The sequence below is a fragment of the Scyliorhinus canicula genome, chromosome 21, assembly GCF_902713615.1.
Source record: "Scyliorhinus canicula chromosome 21, sScyCan1.1, whole genome shotgun sequence".
Classification (NCBI taxonomy): domain Eukaryota; kingdom Metazoa; phylum Chordata; class Chondrichthyes; order Carcharhiniformes; family Scyliorhinidae; genus Scyliorhinus; species Scyliorhinus canicula.
Window position 1 is genome coordinate 52,995,022 of NC_052166.1, and position 15,788 is coordinate 53,010,809.

At 42.9% G+C, this 15,788-nt stretch overlaps 1 protein-coding gene across 13 annotated transcripts in view; it reads right to left on the bottom strand.

Annotated features, from left to right (window-relative positions):
- LOC119955411 (disabled homolog 2-interacting protein-like) overlaps positions 1-15,788 on the bottom strand; it is a 1,014,916-nt gene that overhangs the window by 21,633 nt on the left and 977,495 nt on the right. For 12 of the 13 annotated variants that reach the window (XM_038781505.1, XM_038781502.1, XM_038781508.1 and 9 more), the window contains one exon: positions 12,269-13,145. In XM_038781505.1, the coding sequence (XP_038637433.1) occupies positions 12,269-13,145 (877 nt within the window). The remainder of the gene's footprint in view (positions 1-12,268; positions 13,146-15,788) is intronic. The other variant, XM_038781503.1, reaches the window with a different exon arrangement.

Below are 15,788 nucleotides of genomic sequence, written 5' to 3' on the forward strand. Positions count from 1 at the left end.
CTGTTTACATTTCTGTACCCTCCATCAGCTGTCAACAGAACATAGAGAACATAGAACATAAAGTATAGGAGGAGGCCATTCGGCCCATCAAGTCTGCACCGACCCACTTAAGCCCTCACTTCCACCCTATCCCTGTAACCCAATAACCCCATCCAACCTTCTTTTTGGTCACTAAGGGAAATTTATCATGGCCAATCCACCTAACCTGCACGACTTTGGACTGTGGGAGGAAATCGGAGCACCCGGAGGAAACCCACGCAGACACGGGGAGAACGTGCAGACTCCGCGCAGACAGTGACCCAAGCCGGGAATCGAACCTGGGACCCTGGCGCTGTGAAACCACAGTGCTATCCACTTGTCCTACCGTGCTGCTGAAAATAACTGTTCAAGACCATGAAGATATTTCCCTTTGCTCTACCTGTCCTCTTGGTTAAGAATCTGGGATGAACTGAGTTAGCAAATTCCAGAGGGAAGAAAATAAGTATTAAATACGTTTTAACTATCATTTTTAAATAAAACAGAAAATGCTGGAAATTCTCAATAGGTCTGGCAGTATCTGTGGAGAGTGGAGCAGAGTTAACTTTCCAGGTTGATGATCTTTCACCAGAACAGACCTGCTGAGCATTTTCTGTGTTTATTGAAGATTTTCAGCATCTGCAAGAGTTTGGTTTTCTATTAACTATAAAATATTTTGACAAATTTAACCACAGTTAGCACCGCGGCCTCTGGGTTCGATTCCGGCCTTGAGTGACTTGTGTGGCGTTTGAACGTACTCCCATTGTCTGCGTGGGCTTCCTCTGGGAGCTCCAGTTTACTCCCACATTCCAATTGTGGGAGGAAACCCATAGGGGCTGGTTTAGCACAGGGCTAAATTGCTGGCTTTTAAAGCAGGCCAAGGCAGGCCAGCAGCACGGTTCAATTCCCGTACCAGCCTCCCCGAACAGGTGCCGGAATGTGGCGACTAGGGGCTTTTCACAGTAACTTCATTTGAAGCCTACTTGTGACGATAAGCGATTTTCATTTCATTTCAACAAAGTGTAGGTTGCCCATTAGCGTCCAAAGATGTGCAAGTTAGGTGGATTGGCCATGATCAAAGCACGTGGTTATGGGGACAGGGCAAGGGAGTGGGCCTAGGTAGAATGCCCTTTCGGAGGGTAGATGTAGAAACGATGGGCTGAATGGCCTCCTTTCGCACAGTAGGAATTCTATAGATTCAATTTCTTATCGTTTGGTACGCTGCAAGTTTTATACAAAATTGGATTTTCTGAGAGAACATTTATCTGATTTCTTGATGATATTCCATGGGAAAAAAATGTATTTGACTTAAACAGTGTTTATAATACTATTAAGAATATCATGTCACTTTCCAACAGAAAAGAGTTCATTACATTCCTTTTCATAGAATCCCTATTTGGCCCATTGAATCTGCACCGACCTTCCGAAAGAGCACTCCGCCCAGGCAATACTGTCTAACCTTTGGACACTAAGGGGCAATTTACCATGGCCAATCCGCCTAATCTGCATATGTTTGGATGTGGGAGGAAAACTGGAGCACCGGAGGAAACCCATGTAATCACGGGGAGAACATGCAAACTCCACACAGACAGTCTAATGTTTGGGATCAAACCCAGATCTCTGAGGCAGCAGTGCTAACCACTATGCCACCGTGCCTTTTATATTGTCTATTTAATTCAACATCCAGCTGGAGATGGAAAAAGCTTGGAAGTTACTAACGTCCGAAAGAAGATACTCTTGTTCAGAAAGAAGATTGTAACTGCAGTACTTTCATCAATAGCAGGTCATTTATATGCATATTGCAATGATATAATTCACAAAACATGAAAAATCTTTATTATGCACTACAGTATTAATCATAAATGTTTTAATAAACAGAGTAATTGCGAAACACAGCCAAATCTCTCACAACCTTAATATTCAGTGAAAATATTTAAAACATTTATGTACTTCATTTATATTCTTTTGATTAAAAAACTCTCCACGTTTCAATGTTATATAAAGTACCACAAATTGAATGCTGATCAATATGTTTTGATTATCTTGCAGGCAAAACACTGAGTAAGCAATTTTTAGCTCTAAAATGGTACCACTCAATATCATCCACTACATGAGCCAAAATCAATAGCTGAGGAATGAGTGGAATATGATTGATAAGATGCTTTTCAATGATCTATTGATGAAAGCTTGATGAATCATGTAATCAACTGTTTACTGTGGTGATAGATTGCATGTAACTATGAAGTATTTTCCCTTCATCTGTATGAAGGTAGTTCATTTTACTACCAGCATTTATCATACAAGGTCAGGAATATGGAAATCGAGTCCATCACAAAGAAACGCTGTCTCGAAAAGGTAAACTGCAAGTGAATTAAATCTGGATCAAATAAAAAATGCTCAACACACACAGCAAGTAAGTCAAGCATCTGTGAAAAGAAAAGTCAGGGCGTAGTATTTCGGGAGTGCATGCTGATTGATCTACTGTATATTTCTGGCACTTTTAATGGTTTGCTGAATTTTATTAGTCAAAATAAATTTACAATGTGCATGATAATTCTTCAATAATTAGGAAAATGCAGAGAAAGTAAGAAAGTAGACCCCCTTTTATGCTGCTCATCTTGAAATGCACTAATCATTATTATGGGGCTGAATCTTTGGGCCCTGCTGACGTCAAGGATGGAGGCGGGTGGAACGTGAAAATAACAGAGCCAGCCGATGTGTCACATTCCAGACCCTACTCCTGGCACTGGCCTTTTTGCCGAGGCTGTTTTGGGGTTGACAGATATACTTGTCCTCACAGAGCGGATAACCAATTAGTTAATGGAGGCCAACTGAAGTTTTCCTGTCGGCCTCCATTTTCCCAGTGCAATGGTGGGCAGTGGCAGGCTTGTAGGCAGTGTTTCAACAAGGTCTAGTTCTGCTTGGGTGCGAGTCAAGCCAAACGCCTGTGGAGACATCCCCGCAAAACACCCCTACCCCGCCAACCTATCTGCTGAATCTGCTTTTTAATGAGGGATTTGAAGAAATTAATGAGAATGCGCCTCAGTGTTGAAGTGCCCCCTCAGTTACGTACTTCTAGTGCACCCTGTGCTCCTGTTGAGCTAGAAAGACTTCAATTGCTCCTTCTCCTTTGAGAATCCAGCTGCTACTCTTAAATGGACAAGGAGCCTGTCTCGGAGTCTTTTGTAAAAATCCCAAGGAATGATTATTTCCTCCTGGGGAAGAACTCAGGAGCTGGAGATAGTCCCGGCTGCTGTTTCCCAACCCTGGAGGGAAAATTCATCCCATGGTGAGGGGATTGTTGGAGAGAGAGAGTGAGAGAGAGACAGAGATTTTAGTTCTTTCTTTCCCATCTCATTGTTCCCAAGTTAAATGTGCAGATAGATGGAGAAGTGATCCACGTTCAGGCCTACAGTCATGCCAAAGCCAAGAGGTTATTTTTGAAATGCTGCATTTATAAAGTATGGCCATTTTCTTGAGATCATGAATAATTCTTAAATCCAATATGAAAGGTTCCATTATAGGAGTAGAATAAAACCTCACTAGTATTAATTCCTGGGATTCCTCACATTAAAGCTTGTCCTCATCTACTCACTATAATGAAAAGTTAGTGGAATTAGGGAAAGCATTTATTACAATTAATTTTGAGTTAAGGATTTCTAATAAAAATGTTCTATTATATTTAAATTCTTTGTACTGACTGCTACACAGAGGGAGATTTTCAGCCCTTGTCTTCAGTCTGAGAAAAGAGCAATGAGGGCTGAAAATCTAGAATTGGGAAACACGATTCTCTCCGGAGAGAACGCGTTTCCTCGTTTTCCACACCCCTCACTGGTGACGTCATGAGGTTCACACCCACAAAGGGCGAGGACCTCATTTGAATGGATTTCGATACATTTTAATATCATTATCAGCCCTACGCCTGTCCCTCGCCCACACCACATGATTCCCCCCCCCCCCCCCCCCCCGTCAGTGAACAGTCAACAGTGAGGTTTACAACGGATTTTGAAAGGCACGATGCAGTAAAGGGGATACCCGGCTGGAGGGGAGGGGGGGTTCCAGGTATGTGTGCTGGGAAGAAAGGGGAAGAGATTTGCAAGCGCGCGCAGGGGCAGTGGTGCCGGCGATACATCCAATGATGGTGGAGCCGCTGATGATCGTGGGATGCCCTTTAAAAATGGTTCCCCGATCTCTGTGGAGCCTGCATGGATCACGTCCACTCTTATTTGTAACTCAGCGAGGTTCAAGCTCTGGAGAGAAAACTGGTCTGTGCAGCTGGAGAGCTGCCCACTGGCTTTCAGCCTGAAACTGGCACTGTGAAAAGAAATGGTAAGATTCCACCCATATAAAGTAAAAATATTTAAATTTAGTCTAATGCATTCATTAGCTGTTTCTTGAGGCTGCATTTTTCTCAGAAGTGTGAACTTTTAGAAATTACAGGTAACAATGTTGATAAGATGCAATTTGTCTGGTTGCAATTCGAGTACTAAAATTGATACTGAAATTTGATACAAAGCTTAAAAGTGAAGTAATAAAGTATTTGGAAGGCTTTGATAAATGCAATAGCATTTGATTTCCTGTTTTGGCAAGTACATAATTTGGAACCTTTTTTGTCCATGTGTGTTACGGCTGAAATGTGAATAATAGATATAAATAAATCTTTGTCAGCAGGACTACTTTATAAAGTAGTTTGTCAATGCTTTTCAAAATGGATAGTTACTGACTGCCAAGATGGCTCCAGCTGGTCACACGCTGGCTTCTGGAAGTTTCTGAGCCATTTCTAAGTGAACAGAGGCTAATGCCTTGAATGTCTGGATAGTAACACTCTGCGTCGCATAAACATTCCAGCTGAGCTAACAAAGTGGCCCAGCAGACAATCTGTCTGCTCCAGCCAGCCACGGTCAAAGATAGCTGTTTGCCAGCCTTCGTTGAAGCAATGTCCAAGGTGGTGAGGATGGAGGTGGAGCCGTACCTGAGGGGGCGGGGTGGGGCGGTTGGGGGGCACACCCTTGCCTCTGCCTCTCTGATTGCCCACCAAAGAATCCTGCTCGGCTGGCGTTCAGCAGCACCACTCAAAGCTGCAGACTGGCTGGCTGACCTGTTGGAATTTCTCCAGATGGAGAAACTTAAATTCGCCATCCGGGGATCGGAAGAAAGTTTCCACAAAACGTAGGAGCCATTCATTCCAAGACCTGTTTGCAGACAACAGCCAGAGGGAGCTGAGAGCCATGACACAACAACGAATGCCAAAACAACGAAAGGGTGAGGGGGAGGCAGAGTGGGAGAGAGGGGGAACACCAAATACACGACGTCAAGCCAACCAAACAGAAACAAGAGCTTGACAAAGCTTGAGTCATCTGGACTCAAAACGTTAGCTCTTTTCTCTCCTTACAGATGCTGCCAGACCTGCTGAGATTTTCCAGCATTTTCTCTTTGGTTTCAGATTCCAGCATCCGCAGTAATTTGCTTTTAAACAGAAACAGGATGTAGGAGCTGAAGAGGACACACGCCAGATGATTAGAAGGGGTGAGCGGTCAAGAAGAAAAAGGGGGAGTGGAAGGTTGGGGTCCCAGCTTGAAATAAGCACCTACTGGAGAAAACAAGAAGCTGCAACCAATCTAAATACCAAAAGACAACTGATGTATATATTATATATTTTTTTCCCCTTTTCTGTTGGTTTCAATGTATGTTCATGATTACCATTGTTTTGAATAACATAAAAAAATCCTTAATAAAACATTTATAAAAAAGATCGTTGTTTGCAAGTCTTATCTCTAATAAGTGATAATGAAAATCGCTTTATTGTCACGAGAAGGCTTCAATGAAGTTACTGTGAAAAGCCCCTAGTCGCCACATTTCGGCGCCTGTCCGGGGAGGCTGGTACGGGAATCGAACCGTGCTGCTGGCCTGCTTGGTCTGCTTTAAAAGCCAGCGATTTAGCTGAGTGAGCTAAACCAGCCTATGTGTTAACTGTTTTAACACAATGCTTGCCCATTAGTATGTCCAGAATCGCTCTGGGACCGGCGCCACCTTCGGGGTCGTATAAGTCTTGCGATTCAGTCCCAGCGCCAGCAATTAGTCTCAGAAACAGAGAATCCGGCTTGCTATCTCATTTGAATTTTTCATTTGCAAGAAATGTATTTGAGGACCATTATTTGCCCGTGGCCATGATCACAAGATCAGTGTGAAAGAGAGAAGAGCTGCAGCTGACACCAGAAGGATATCGTCTCTATGGAAACAAGCTGACTGACTCTGGGATATTCTAAAAATTGTATTAATACCCTAAATGGCCAGTGGGCAAAACATTACTAGCTATTTAACAAGCAAGCTTGCAGAAGCTCAAATGTTCAGTCAGGTAACCTATTCTTGAACTGCATGCGTGATCAGCACAGTATTAAGATTGAGTTTTCATGGATTGCCTCAAGTGGGTCTCTGTGTTTCTGAGATACAACATAATTCCCACTTAACTAAATTACAATTTAAGGCTTTAATGTTTCGACTGATTAAAGCACAACAAAAAAAAACACATTATTTTAGAAACATATACTGTTTTCAATTGAACTGTAAATTATATTGATCATTTTCTAACAATGTATTTCACTGAAGGTGCATGTATTGATGAACGGTATATCATACCTCGTCAGGAGGTTAACATTTTCAATTATAAGCTAATGCGAGAAAAATCAAGATAGAACATTTAATGTTGAAAGTAGAAATGAATGTGAAACTGTTCCGAAATTAACCAGATTTATGGATTTAATTTAACGCTACTCAAGGAGCAAGGTGGTGATATTTAGAATTTTGGGGGTCAATTTCTCCACTTGACAGTGAATTCTTGACTACTTTGGGTGCAATTAAAATTGACCAGTGTATCATTGTTGAGATTTGCAACACTAGAATTTGAAGTAGAATCTTCTGACTGGGAGCCCAGTGCTCCAGGTTATCAAACATTTTGAAAGTACATTAGAGGACATCAAAACTAATTAATAACATTTTAAAAATAAATTTGTAAAGTCCATTGAGGTACCGAAGTGAGTAGTTTTTCTATTGTTGGAATTGCTTTAATCTCACTTCTTCCAAGAATTATAAAATAGATTTATATTATTTGACGAATCACAATTCAAACAGTTATTACTTAGAATTAATTTTTAGAGCTTCTGGTTGGAAATAACTTCTGATATGCATTTTAGGTGCTTCTGTAACAAATTATATCACTGGCTATGCAGAGGCAGATCCTCAGCATAGCTCAAGTGATGATCATTTGTTCTCACTTTGCTGTCATTAACAATAAAATGGCAATGAGGCAGGAAGAATGGAATAATGTTTAATATTGCTTTGTAAACTATAGCACTTTGCTGAGTAAATTTCCCTCTCCCCTGCTCCCAAGAAATGCCGTAAAAGCAGCTTTGCACTGAGCACTCCAGCCAACCAAGTAATGGACTGAAGCTGCACAAACTTATTCAAGGAAGAGCCGATTGAGGAGACTTTCATCCCACCACTTTAAACTGGATTGGAACGCAGGTCCCTGGAGGTGAACTGCCAGTGGTTAATCTACTGCCAGTGGTTATCTACTGCCAGTGGTTATCTACTGCCAGTGGTTAATCTACTGCCAGTGGTTAATCTACTGCCAGTGGTTAATCTACTGCAATGTCAAATGCGTCAAATAATGGTCACTCCTCAATATTTGAGATTTTGACAAGTGACTTTTGACAAGTATGTTAGATCACTAATGTAACAAGCAGGTGACATTACAGCATTCAGACAGCCTGATAAAGAAAGTGAACATGAGGCACAGAACATGGGATAACTCTTAACTCATGAGCTGAACCTAACTCTGGCGAACAGCATGTAATAGAACATAGTACATAGAACAGTACAGCACAGAACAGGCCCTTCGGCCCTCGATGTTGTTCTGGCCAATCCACCTAACCCGCACATCTTTGGACTGTGGATAGAGATCAAGTCTAGAGAACAAAATATAGGGGATAGAAGAATTGAATATCATTGTAATGAATCTATAATGTCCCTTCTAAATCTTTAATATTTGTTCAATAGTTTGATAGGATTGAACAATTTTACATTCTGTATTTGTAACTAGTACCTCTCCCATATTCTGCTTACACTGTCAGACAAGGACATTATGCCATTGATTATTCTGTTGCTAAAGTGCAAGTCCATGTAATATTAAGGTTAACTGATATGAAGTTTTCACTGGGTAAGTTCAAACACATCTAAGTTAGTATGTTACAAATATTGTGGCTCCTAGGATTACCTTTGCTGGGAGGTTTATTGCTATAATTTCTAGTTATTGCACTTGTTTTTTTGTACATCTTTTTCAGGTACCACACAGAAATTTGCATGAGGCACTGTGAAAAATATTTTACATATCATGAACAGTGCACACATAGTTAATATAAATATTAACCATATAATCATAGAATTTACAGTGCAAAAGGAGGCAATTCGGCCCATCAAGTCTGGACCGGCCTTTGGAAAGAGCCCCTACTTAAGTCCATGCCTCCACCCTATCCGCGGAACCCACCTAATCTTTTGGACACGGAGGGGCAATTTAGCATGGCTAATCCACCTAACCTGCACATCTTTGGACTGTGGGAGGAAACCGGAGGAAACCCATGCAGACATGGGGAGAATGTACAAACTCCACATAGATAGTCACCCGAGGCCGGAATTGAACCCAGGACCCTAGTGTTGTGAGGCAGCAGTGCTAACCACTGTACCATCGTGCCACCCGTCTTAATGACCTGTAAAGAAAATATAGTGGATAGATTATTGGATTCCGATAATCAAACAGGCATTAAGGCTGCAATATAAATGATGATAGTATTAAAAATCATCAAGTCTATTCCACCTGTACATAACACAGATACAAACCATTAATTCGCCCCTTAACCAAAAAGCTGTTCGTACAGGCAAAAGAAAAGCAGGTGGGATTTTATGACATCCCTTCCCCTCCTTCCCCCCCCCCCCCCACCTCCCCAAGGAATTGGCAGGATGTCCAGAGGGGTGTAAAATCCAGTGAGAGGTTGCCACATCCATCACCTTCTTGCCACCGATAGAATTTTACCAGGAAGCTAGCAATTAACTAATGGCATGTTAAGAACCTCTTCCTGGTGCTGCTGGAGGAGCATCTGATCATATGGGGATACTGCCCAGTAAAACTAGCTGAAGGCTTGAGGGTTAGCAGGTAGCCTGTGATCAGGCATTCAATGGACCACAGGGGCCCCATCACCATCGGTGTTCTGTCCCAGCTGGGTGTCTCTTTCCCCGTCCCCATCCCCACGATTGATCTCCATGCCTCCCCACAAACTGGCCAGGGGTCTACTTGATTGAACTTGGGCAGACCCGATCCCACTTACCAGAGCCTCTTCTCCACGGCCCACCATTCCTGGTGCTATTGCTCAGACTGAAGAGCTGCCAATACTTTGATTAACCAGCAGCATTTGGAGGTGGGACATCCCGCCTTCAGGGGCAAAAGTCAGCATTAACTACCTACTCCAGTTTTGGTTTCCAGTGCTGGCAGACACGGGGGTCTGTCCCTGATTTTTCTGGCCAGTGGTTAGGGCTATTGCAGCCCCATAAAACCCCACCGATAGCTTAATCATTTCCCTTCTTAATATATCTCGAAAATAAAATCTAACTCAACACTTAATCTCCCAAATGGAGAATCCTGCCCCCTAAATGTCATAATCTCAATGAGTCCAGGCCTAATCTACTCAACCTCTCCTCATAAGAAAATCTCTCCATGTCCGCGATTAACATAGTGAACCTTCTCTGGACTGCCTCCAATGCCAGTATGTCTTTCCTCAGTTAACGGGACCAAAACTGTTCAGTGTTCCAGGTGTGGTCCAACTAGTTAGTGCCTTGTATAGTTTAAACAAGACTTCCGTATTTTTATATTCCATCGGCTTTCCCTATTACCTCTTGAACTTATATGCTGGCTTTTAGTGATTTAGGCACAAAGCCCCCCAAATCCCTCTGTGCTGCAGCTTTCTGCTGTCTTTCTCCATTAAATAATGGCAGTTCCCTTATTCTTCTGGACAAAGTGCTTAACTTCACATTTTCCTACATTATATTCCATCTGCCTGGTTTTTGCTCACTCACTTAATCTGTCTGTATCCCTCTGTGGAGTCTCTATGTCATCCTCACCACTTGCCTTCCCACCTATTTTTGTGTCATCCACAAACTCGGCAGTAGTACATTAATTTCCCAAACACAGATGCAGCACCTGCAAGGTGAACGAACCAAAGCTTGGTACAGGTCAAATAGAATTCTTCCAGCAGTAGAACTGAAATCCTTTTGTCTTCTCTTTAATCAACTCATGTTGCTTGTGAACCTTTAATGGTTTTTGTAACCTTTAACAGATATCCCTGCATGTTATCAATATGGTTTGAGTTTCCCCAGTCTCAAATGCATGGTGTTGTCGTTATTTGACATACGTGGGCCAATTCTGCTCATTTATCTAAATTGGTCTGCAGCCTTTGACTTACTGCAAATTGGATTTCAATGTCATTGGTGAATGTTCCATTAATACTTTAATTTGTACAATTGTAATGAAAGTCAAGTCCACTGCCTTAACTCAACTGTTAAATTAATGGCACAAACGTTTATGTCGCACATTGACATGGACCATACAGAACTAATGCTGGATGTTGACAACAACTTGTACTTGGAGAGTATGTTTATCATGGAAAACTGACCCAAGGCACATCACAGGAGTGGAATCAAATAAATGGGTACATAGGAGATTTTACCAAAGATCTGGGGTGGAGTTCTCCGCTTCCCACATGGCGTGGGAGGGCCTCCCGACATTTTTCACGCCCCCAGCGATTTCCCCCCCCCCCCCCCGGGGTCGGAAAAATCGCCACTCGCCGTTTTTCACAAATGCTCCGTTGTGCTCCTAGCCCCCCGGGTGGGGGTGAATTAGGTGCGGGGAGCGGGCCCCGAGGCCGTCGTGAACCTCGGCCGATTTCACAACGGCCATCCCGATTTTTAGCGGGAGCGGAGAATACCGCCCCATGGCTGTGATTTAACAGAAATGAAACAGAGTCCCATGTTGAGCGCGTTTAGTCGGGTGTTTTGAGAAAGCCCCTGTTATCTAACAGGTATTTCAGGGGCTCAGCGGGGAACGTCCTGCCGAGACAGCCCTATGTCCCATTTCCTGCACAGGAGCTCCACTCATCAGTACAGGAGGAGATAGGGGCTCTAGAGATCCCCCAACGTGACCCCCCCCCCCCCGACCTCCCACAATGCCCAGCTCACCTATAAGGGCGCCATTGAGCCCTCCATGCCGCACCTAATAGACTGCAGTGGAGACCAGTGCTAACCAGCGCTCGCTCAGGGTCTCCGAGGCGCGGGTGTTAGATCCCCCGCCTTGGATAACTCCAGTGAGTGCATTTCAAAGTGTTGCTTACTGCAGTATTTTAATATCCAGATTGCAACGTCTCACAAAATCCCGTTGGAGGCCTCTCGTGAGATATACCGGCAGCGTCGCACCCCACTTCAGGTGCAACTGTTAGATTTAGTCCTTGGTTAGAGGTGAATTGTACAGGAAGATCTTACAAGTTGTAACTTTACTAGTTATTTGGCAAAAGTGGCTTATGTGATGTTTCAGATCATTTTTATCAGATCTGTGGATATCTTGAATGAGGGACATACATTTTGTGACTGAATAAAATATAAATAAATTAACAGTGATTTGGTATATTTCCTGTGACCTATCAATCAATTTGTGAGGCACTGCTTGCTCTTCAAAGTCTCAACTTTCAAAATACAAGCCAAAGCATTCTGGCTATAAACGGATATATTATATATATATATGCACTTTGCAGGGTGAATTAGATCTCGTACAGATTCTCCCCTTCCAGAAATGTGTGTGCAAGAAAGAGAGACAGAACTGAAACATGTGCTCACATTTCTTGACAAAAATATAGTGAGCATGTCGCACTGAGAAAACATTTACAGATTATTGCTGATATATCCCTTGACCTAAGGTAACAGAGGATTCTTGGTTTAGCAGCATTGCATACATCTTGGAATTCCAGTGAAGGCTGTAACTTGGTCCAAGTCCTTTGAATGGAACCCCAATCTTTCACTATGAGCACTACTGGGCTACTCCTTTTATTTCATTTGCTGACTGACCTGTCTCAAGATGTTAATACAGCACAACTTAATTCTTAGCTTACAGTTACATTCCTAAAAAAATCTGTTGACTATTAACGATAGAGCCACTAACCTGTTTGTGCACTGTGCGTTGCTTCATTTCAGGACTGTCACATTTAGACGATGACGATTGCTGTCGCAGCTTTGTCCCAGAGCTCGGCCATTCTGATGAGGATGGTGTAATACCTCCGCTGGAAGGCCGTGGGTACTGAGGGGGGTTGAATAATAAAGCTGGTGGTGTCCTACCTCTCGCTGCCGGTGGAGGTTGGTCTATTCGGCGCTGTGGGCCTGCACTGTTCTGACGTGGTACTGACGTCTGGGGTATTTTTTCTGTTAGGGAAAGTTGTCGTCTTGTGAATTCCCCAGAACGCCTGGTAAAGTCTTCTGTGCTTGTATGGCTCTGAAAGATAGGTTTGTTGGCTGCCAGTTCTTCATTATTGCTATGTGAGCTAATAGAGCTGTGACATTCTGATCCTGAGTCTGCCATCCCACGTGGTGAAACTGGAATACCTGCAGCCATCTGATACACTGGGTTTTGAAAAGACAATGGTGCCAGGAGTTGCGGCCTTCCTGGTGTGCCATCTGCATTAGGGGTGCCCGCTGTTTGTCCAGGCTTTCGGCCTACATTCCCAGGTCCAGGCCCAATTGATGCTGCATTCTGTGGTGGTCTTGGAGGCCACATTGCTTGTAAATGCCCACTAGATCCTTGGCTGTCATTTAGGGAGTCACCAGTATTGGGGGCACTTGTTGTACTGTCCAAACTGCGATTCTCTTGCAAATCAACCATTGAAATACTTTTATTGCCGTTTGGTATTTGTTGCTCTGCTTCATTGGCTTCAGAATAGCTTGAGCTGCGAGCAGGGGACGGCTGTACTGCAGAGGACCTTGTGACAAAAAACAAGTCCTTGTTTTCTGGGGTAGGGGAGGGTAACCTTGTACAGTCTAATAAACTGAAAGGGGAAGAAATCAGATAACATTGGGAGTTTCTTACCAAACAAATTCAACAAATAAAGATAGTTTCCAATTATTTAAATCATTTAATCTATGTTGCCTAACTTGTTCAATGGGAGCCTTATGTGTGGGATGTATTGGACTGTATTCTCCTGCCCCGCCTGCCGCAAAATCTCCACTGACCATGCAAGGTCCATTGACCTTGGGCGGGAATTTACAGTCGCCGGGTAGGCGTGGCCGGAAAATCCCGTCCATTATGTTGGGATGTTCCTTTCAGTGAAAGGAGGTGAATATGTGAAAGCAAAGTGCATTTAACGGGATCCGTAAATTCAGGAGAAATATTCCTGTCCCTGCTGGCCTGCCCCTGTTCCCAAAATAACCCCCACCACTACTCAGCTGGTCTTAGAATTTTTTGCCGAAAGCAGTCAAAGGGAAGAAATGGTGTGAAAATGTCACTGCCATTAGAAAATCACTTGCTTTAAAATGTTGTCAAAGGTTTCCTTTTGAGACCTTTAGAATCCACTCTCAGCAAATGTGTCCATTAAGTGACATAAAAAAAACTTGGATAGGTCAGTCAAGAATCTTACACAGAACAAATTCCCAACCAGAGAAATTGAGCATATTCTGGAATGTAACTTAAAAGGTTGAATACATTCTTGTCAATTCCATTCTCTACCCCCCCCCCCCCCCCCCCCCCGACAATAATGGCGGGAGAATAATGTACCTCACACATTGTGTTGGAATAACAGAGAGAAAGGCTAATTTTTAAATAACAGAACTTTAAATAAATTCCTGCTTCTTTGGCGTTCCTTCCAATTGCTTTCTCCCTCTCTATCCACGTAACCTCTTCCCTGGGATGTCTTTGATGCAAGTTTCAACTACTTATTTAAATTTGTTTAAATGTCTGTTGCCTTCTGAGAGTTCAGTTTACAGCTGCACAAACCTGATGTGCAATTATTTCTCGGCAAAGCCATTTGTTTGAAAGGTGCCTGATGATGGGAAGTCTCTTATAACTTCTGCTTAATTAAGTGATAACTTTGGCTTGTCAGGAGATTACAGGGCAATAAACAGTTTCTATGTTGATTAAATACAGAAGCTGCAGGCTGAATTACAGCAAGTGCAGCCAATCTGAAATAGAAACACCAAAATACTCACGTCATCAGATGAAAAAAGAAAAGACAGTTTAAACTCTAGGTCTGCATCTGAAATGTTAACCAATCTATTCTTGTTTGGAATGCTGATAGGCCTGCTGAGTATTTCTAGAATTTTAAGTATTTATTATTAGGCTGTACTTTTAGAACGGGATGAACATATATTTAAAACTCTACCAAATGGGCGCGATCTACCGGCTGTTCATGCTGGTGGGATGTTCCGGTCCTACGCCAGTGAACAGGTTTCCCAGTGACGAGGGTGCAGTCACTGGGAAATCCCGTTGACAACGGCGGGGTCAGTAAATCGCGCTGGTGGGCTGCCTCGGCCGCCGAAAAACACACGGCAGGTTGGTCGGTAAATCCCACCCAATATTGCAACCTTGATTTGGACTTTTCTTACTGAAACAAAATTGTGTGCATCCGAGCTGACCACTAAAACAGTGCTGATTTAAAAAGGCTTTCAGAAAAATTAACCTAGAACCATTATCAGCAAATAAAACCCACTAACAGGTTAATCTAACACAAAATAACATAACAAAATAAAATAAATAACACAACAAAATAAAATACAGTCAAGAGGATAAATCCTCAAAGGTCATATCCGAAACCAATTTCTAATATATTATCATCCTTCCATCTTCTTACAGAAAAGCAATGCAAGAACAACAATTCAAATGCCTTATGCTTGTTTACATCAAATTCTTTTGACTTTTTTTTCTTAACACCTTTTGTTACGTAGCTTTAAAGTTTGGGAGTGAACTGTTGATATTAACTTCAATGCTACACATTCAGAATGACATTAAGGCCTGAATTTTCACTCCAGGGTCGGAAGCACAAAGTCAGGACAATTCCGATCTGTGCAAACCTGAAAAAAGTGCCCTGAAAGCTCTGAATTTCAGTCCAGCGGAGAGGGGGGGGGGGGGGGGGGGGGGGGGGGGGGGGGGGGGGGGTGAAAGTGGGAGTCCAGAAAGAGTTCGGAGACTTCCAGGTGCAGAGGTGGACTGGGAGACAGTTCAGCCTCAGTAGTCCGGTACTTTGTTGAGGGTATGAAAAAAGAAGTAAAACAAAAGTGGGCCAACAGCCCTCTTACTGCTACCAGCTGTCCATGCCAGCCCATGCTTCCCCTGGCCACCTCATAGGCCCAACATATACCCATCCACTCACCAACCCATGACCCTTCAGAATCCCAATGTCAACTCTGTGCCAATCCACCCCCCCTGTCCCATCCACCACCCTTTGCCCTTACAACCTCCATTGAAACACATCCAGTATCCCCAATGGCAGAAATTCAAAATATGTGCTTAAATAATGTTCTAAAGTGTCTATTTATTGATTCACTATTTTTAAAAAAACCTCTCATTGATAAAAACCCATTTACTACATTTCAGTTATTTCAGATATTTAATCCCATAAACAAAAAGCATTTGCATTCATAGTCCCCTTATGGAGCTGTCAATCAAACTGTGAATTTACAGGCACCAGGTGTGGATG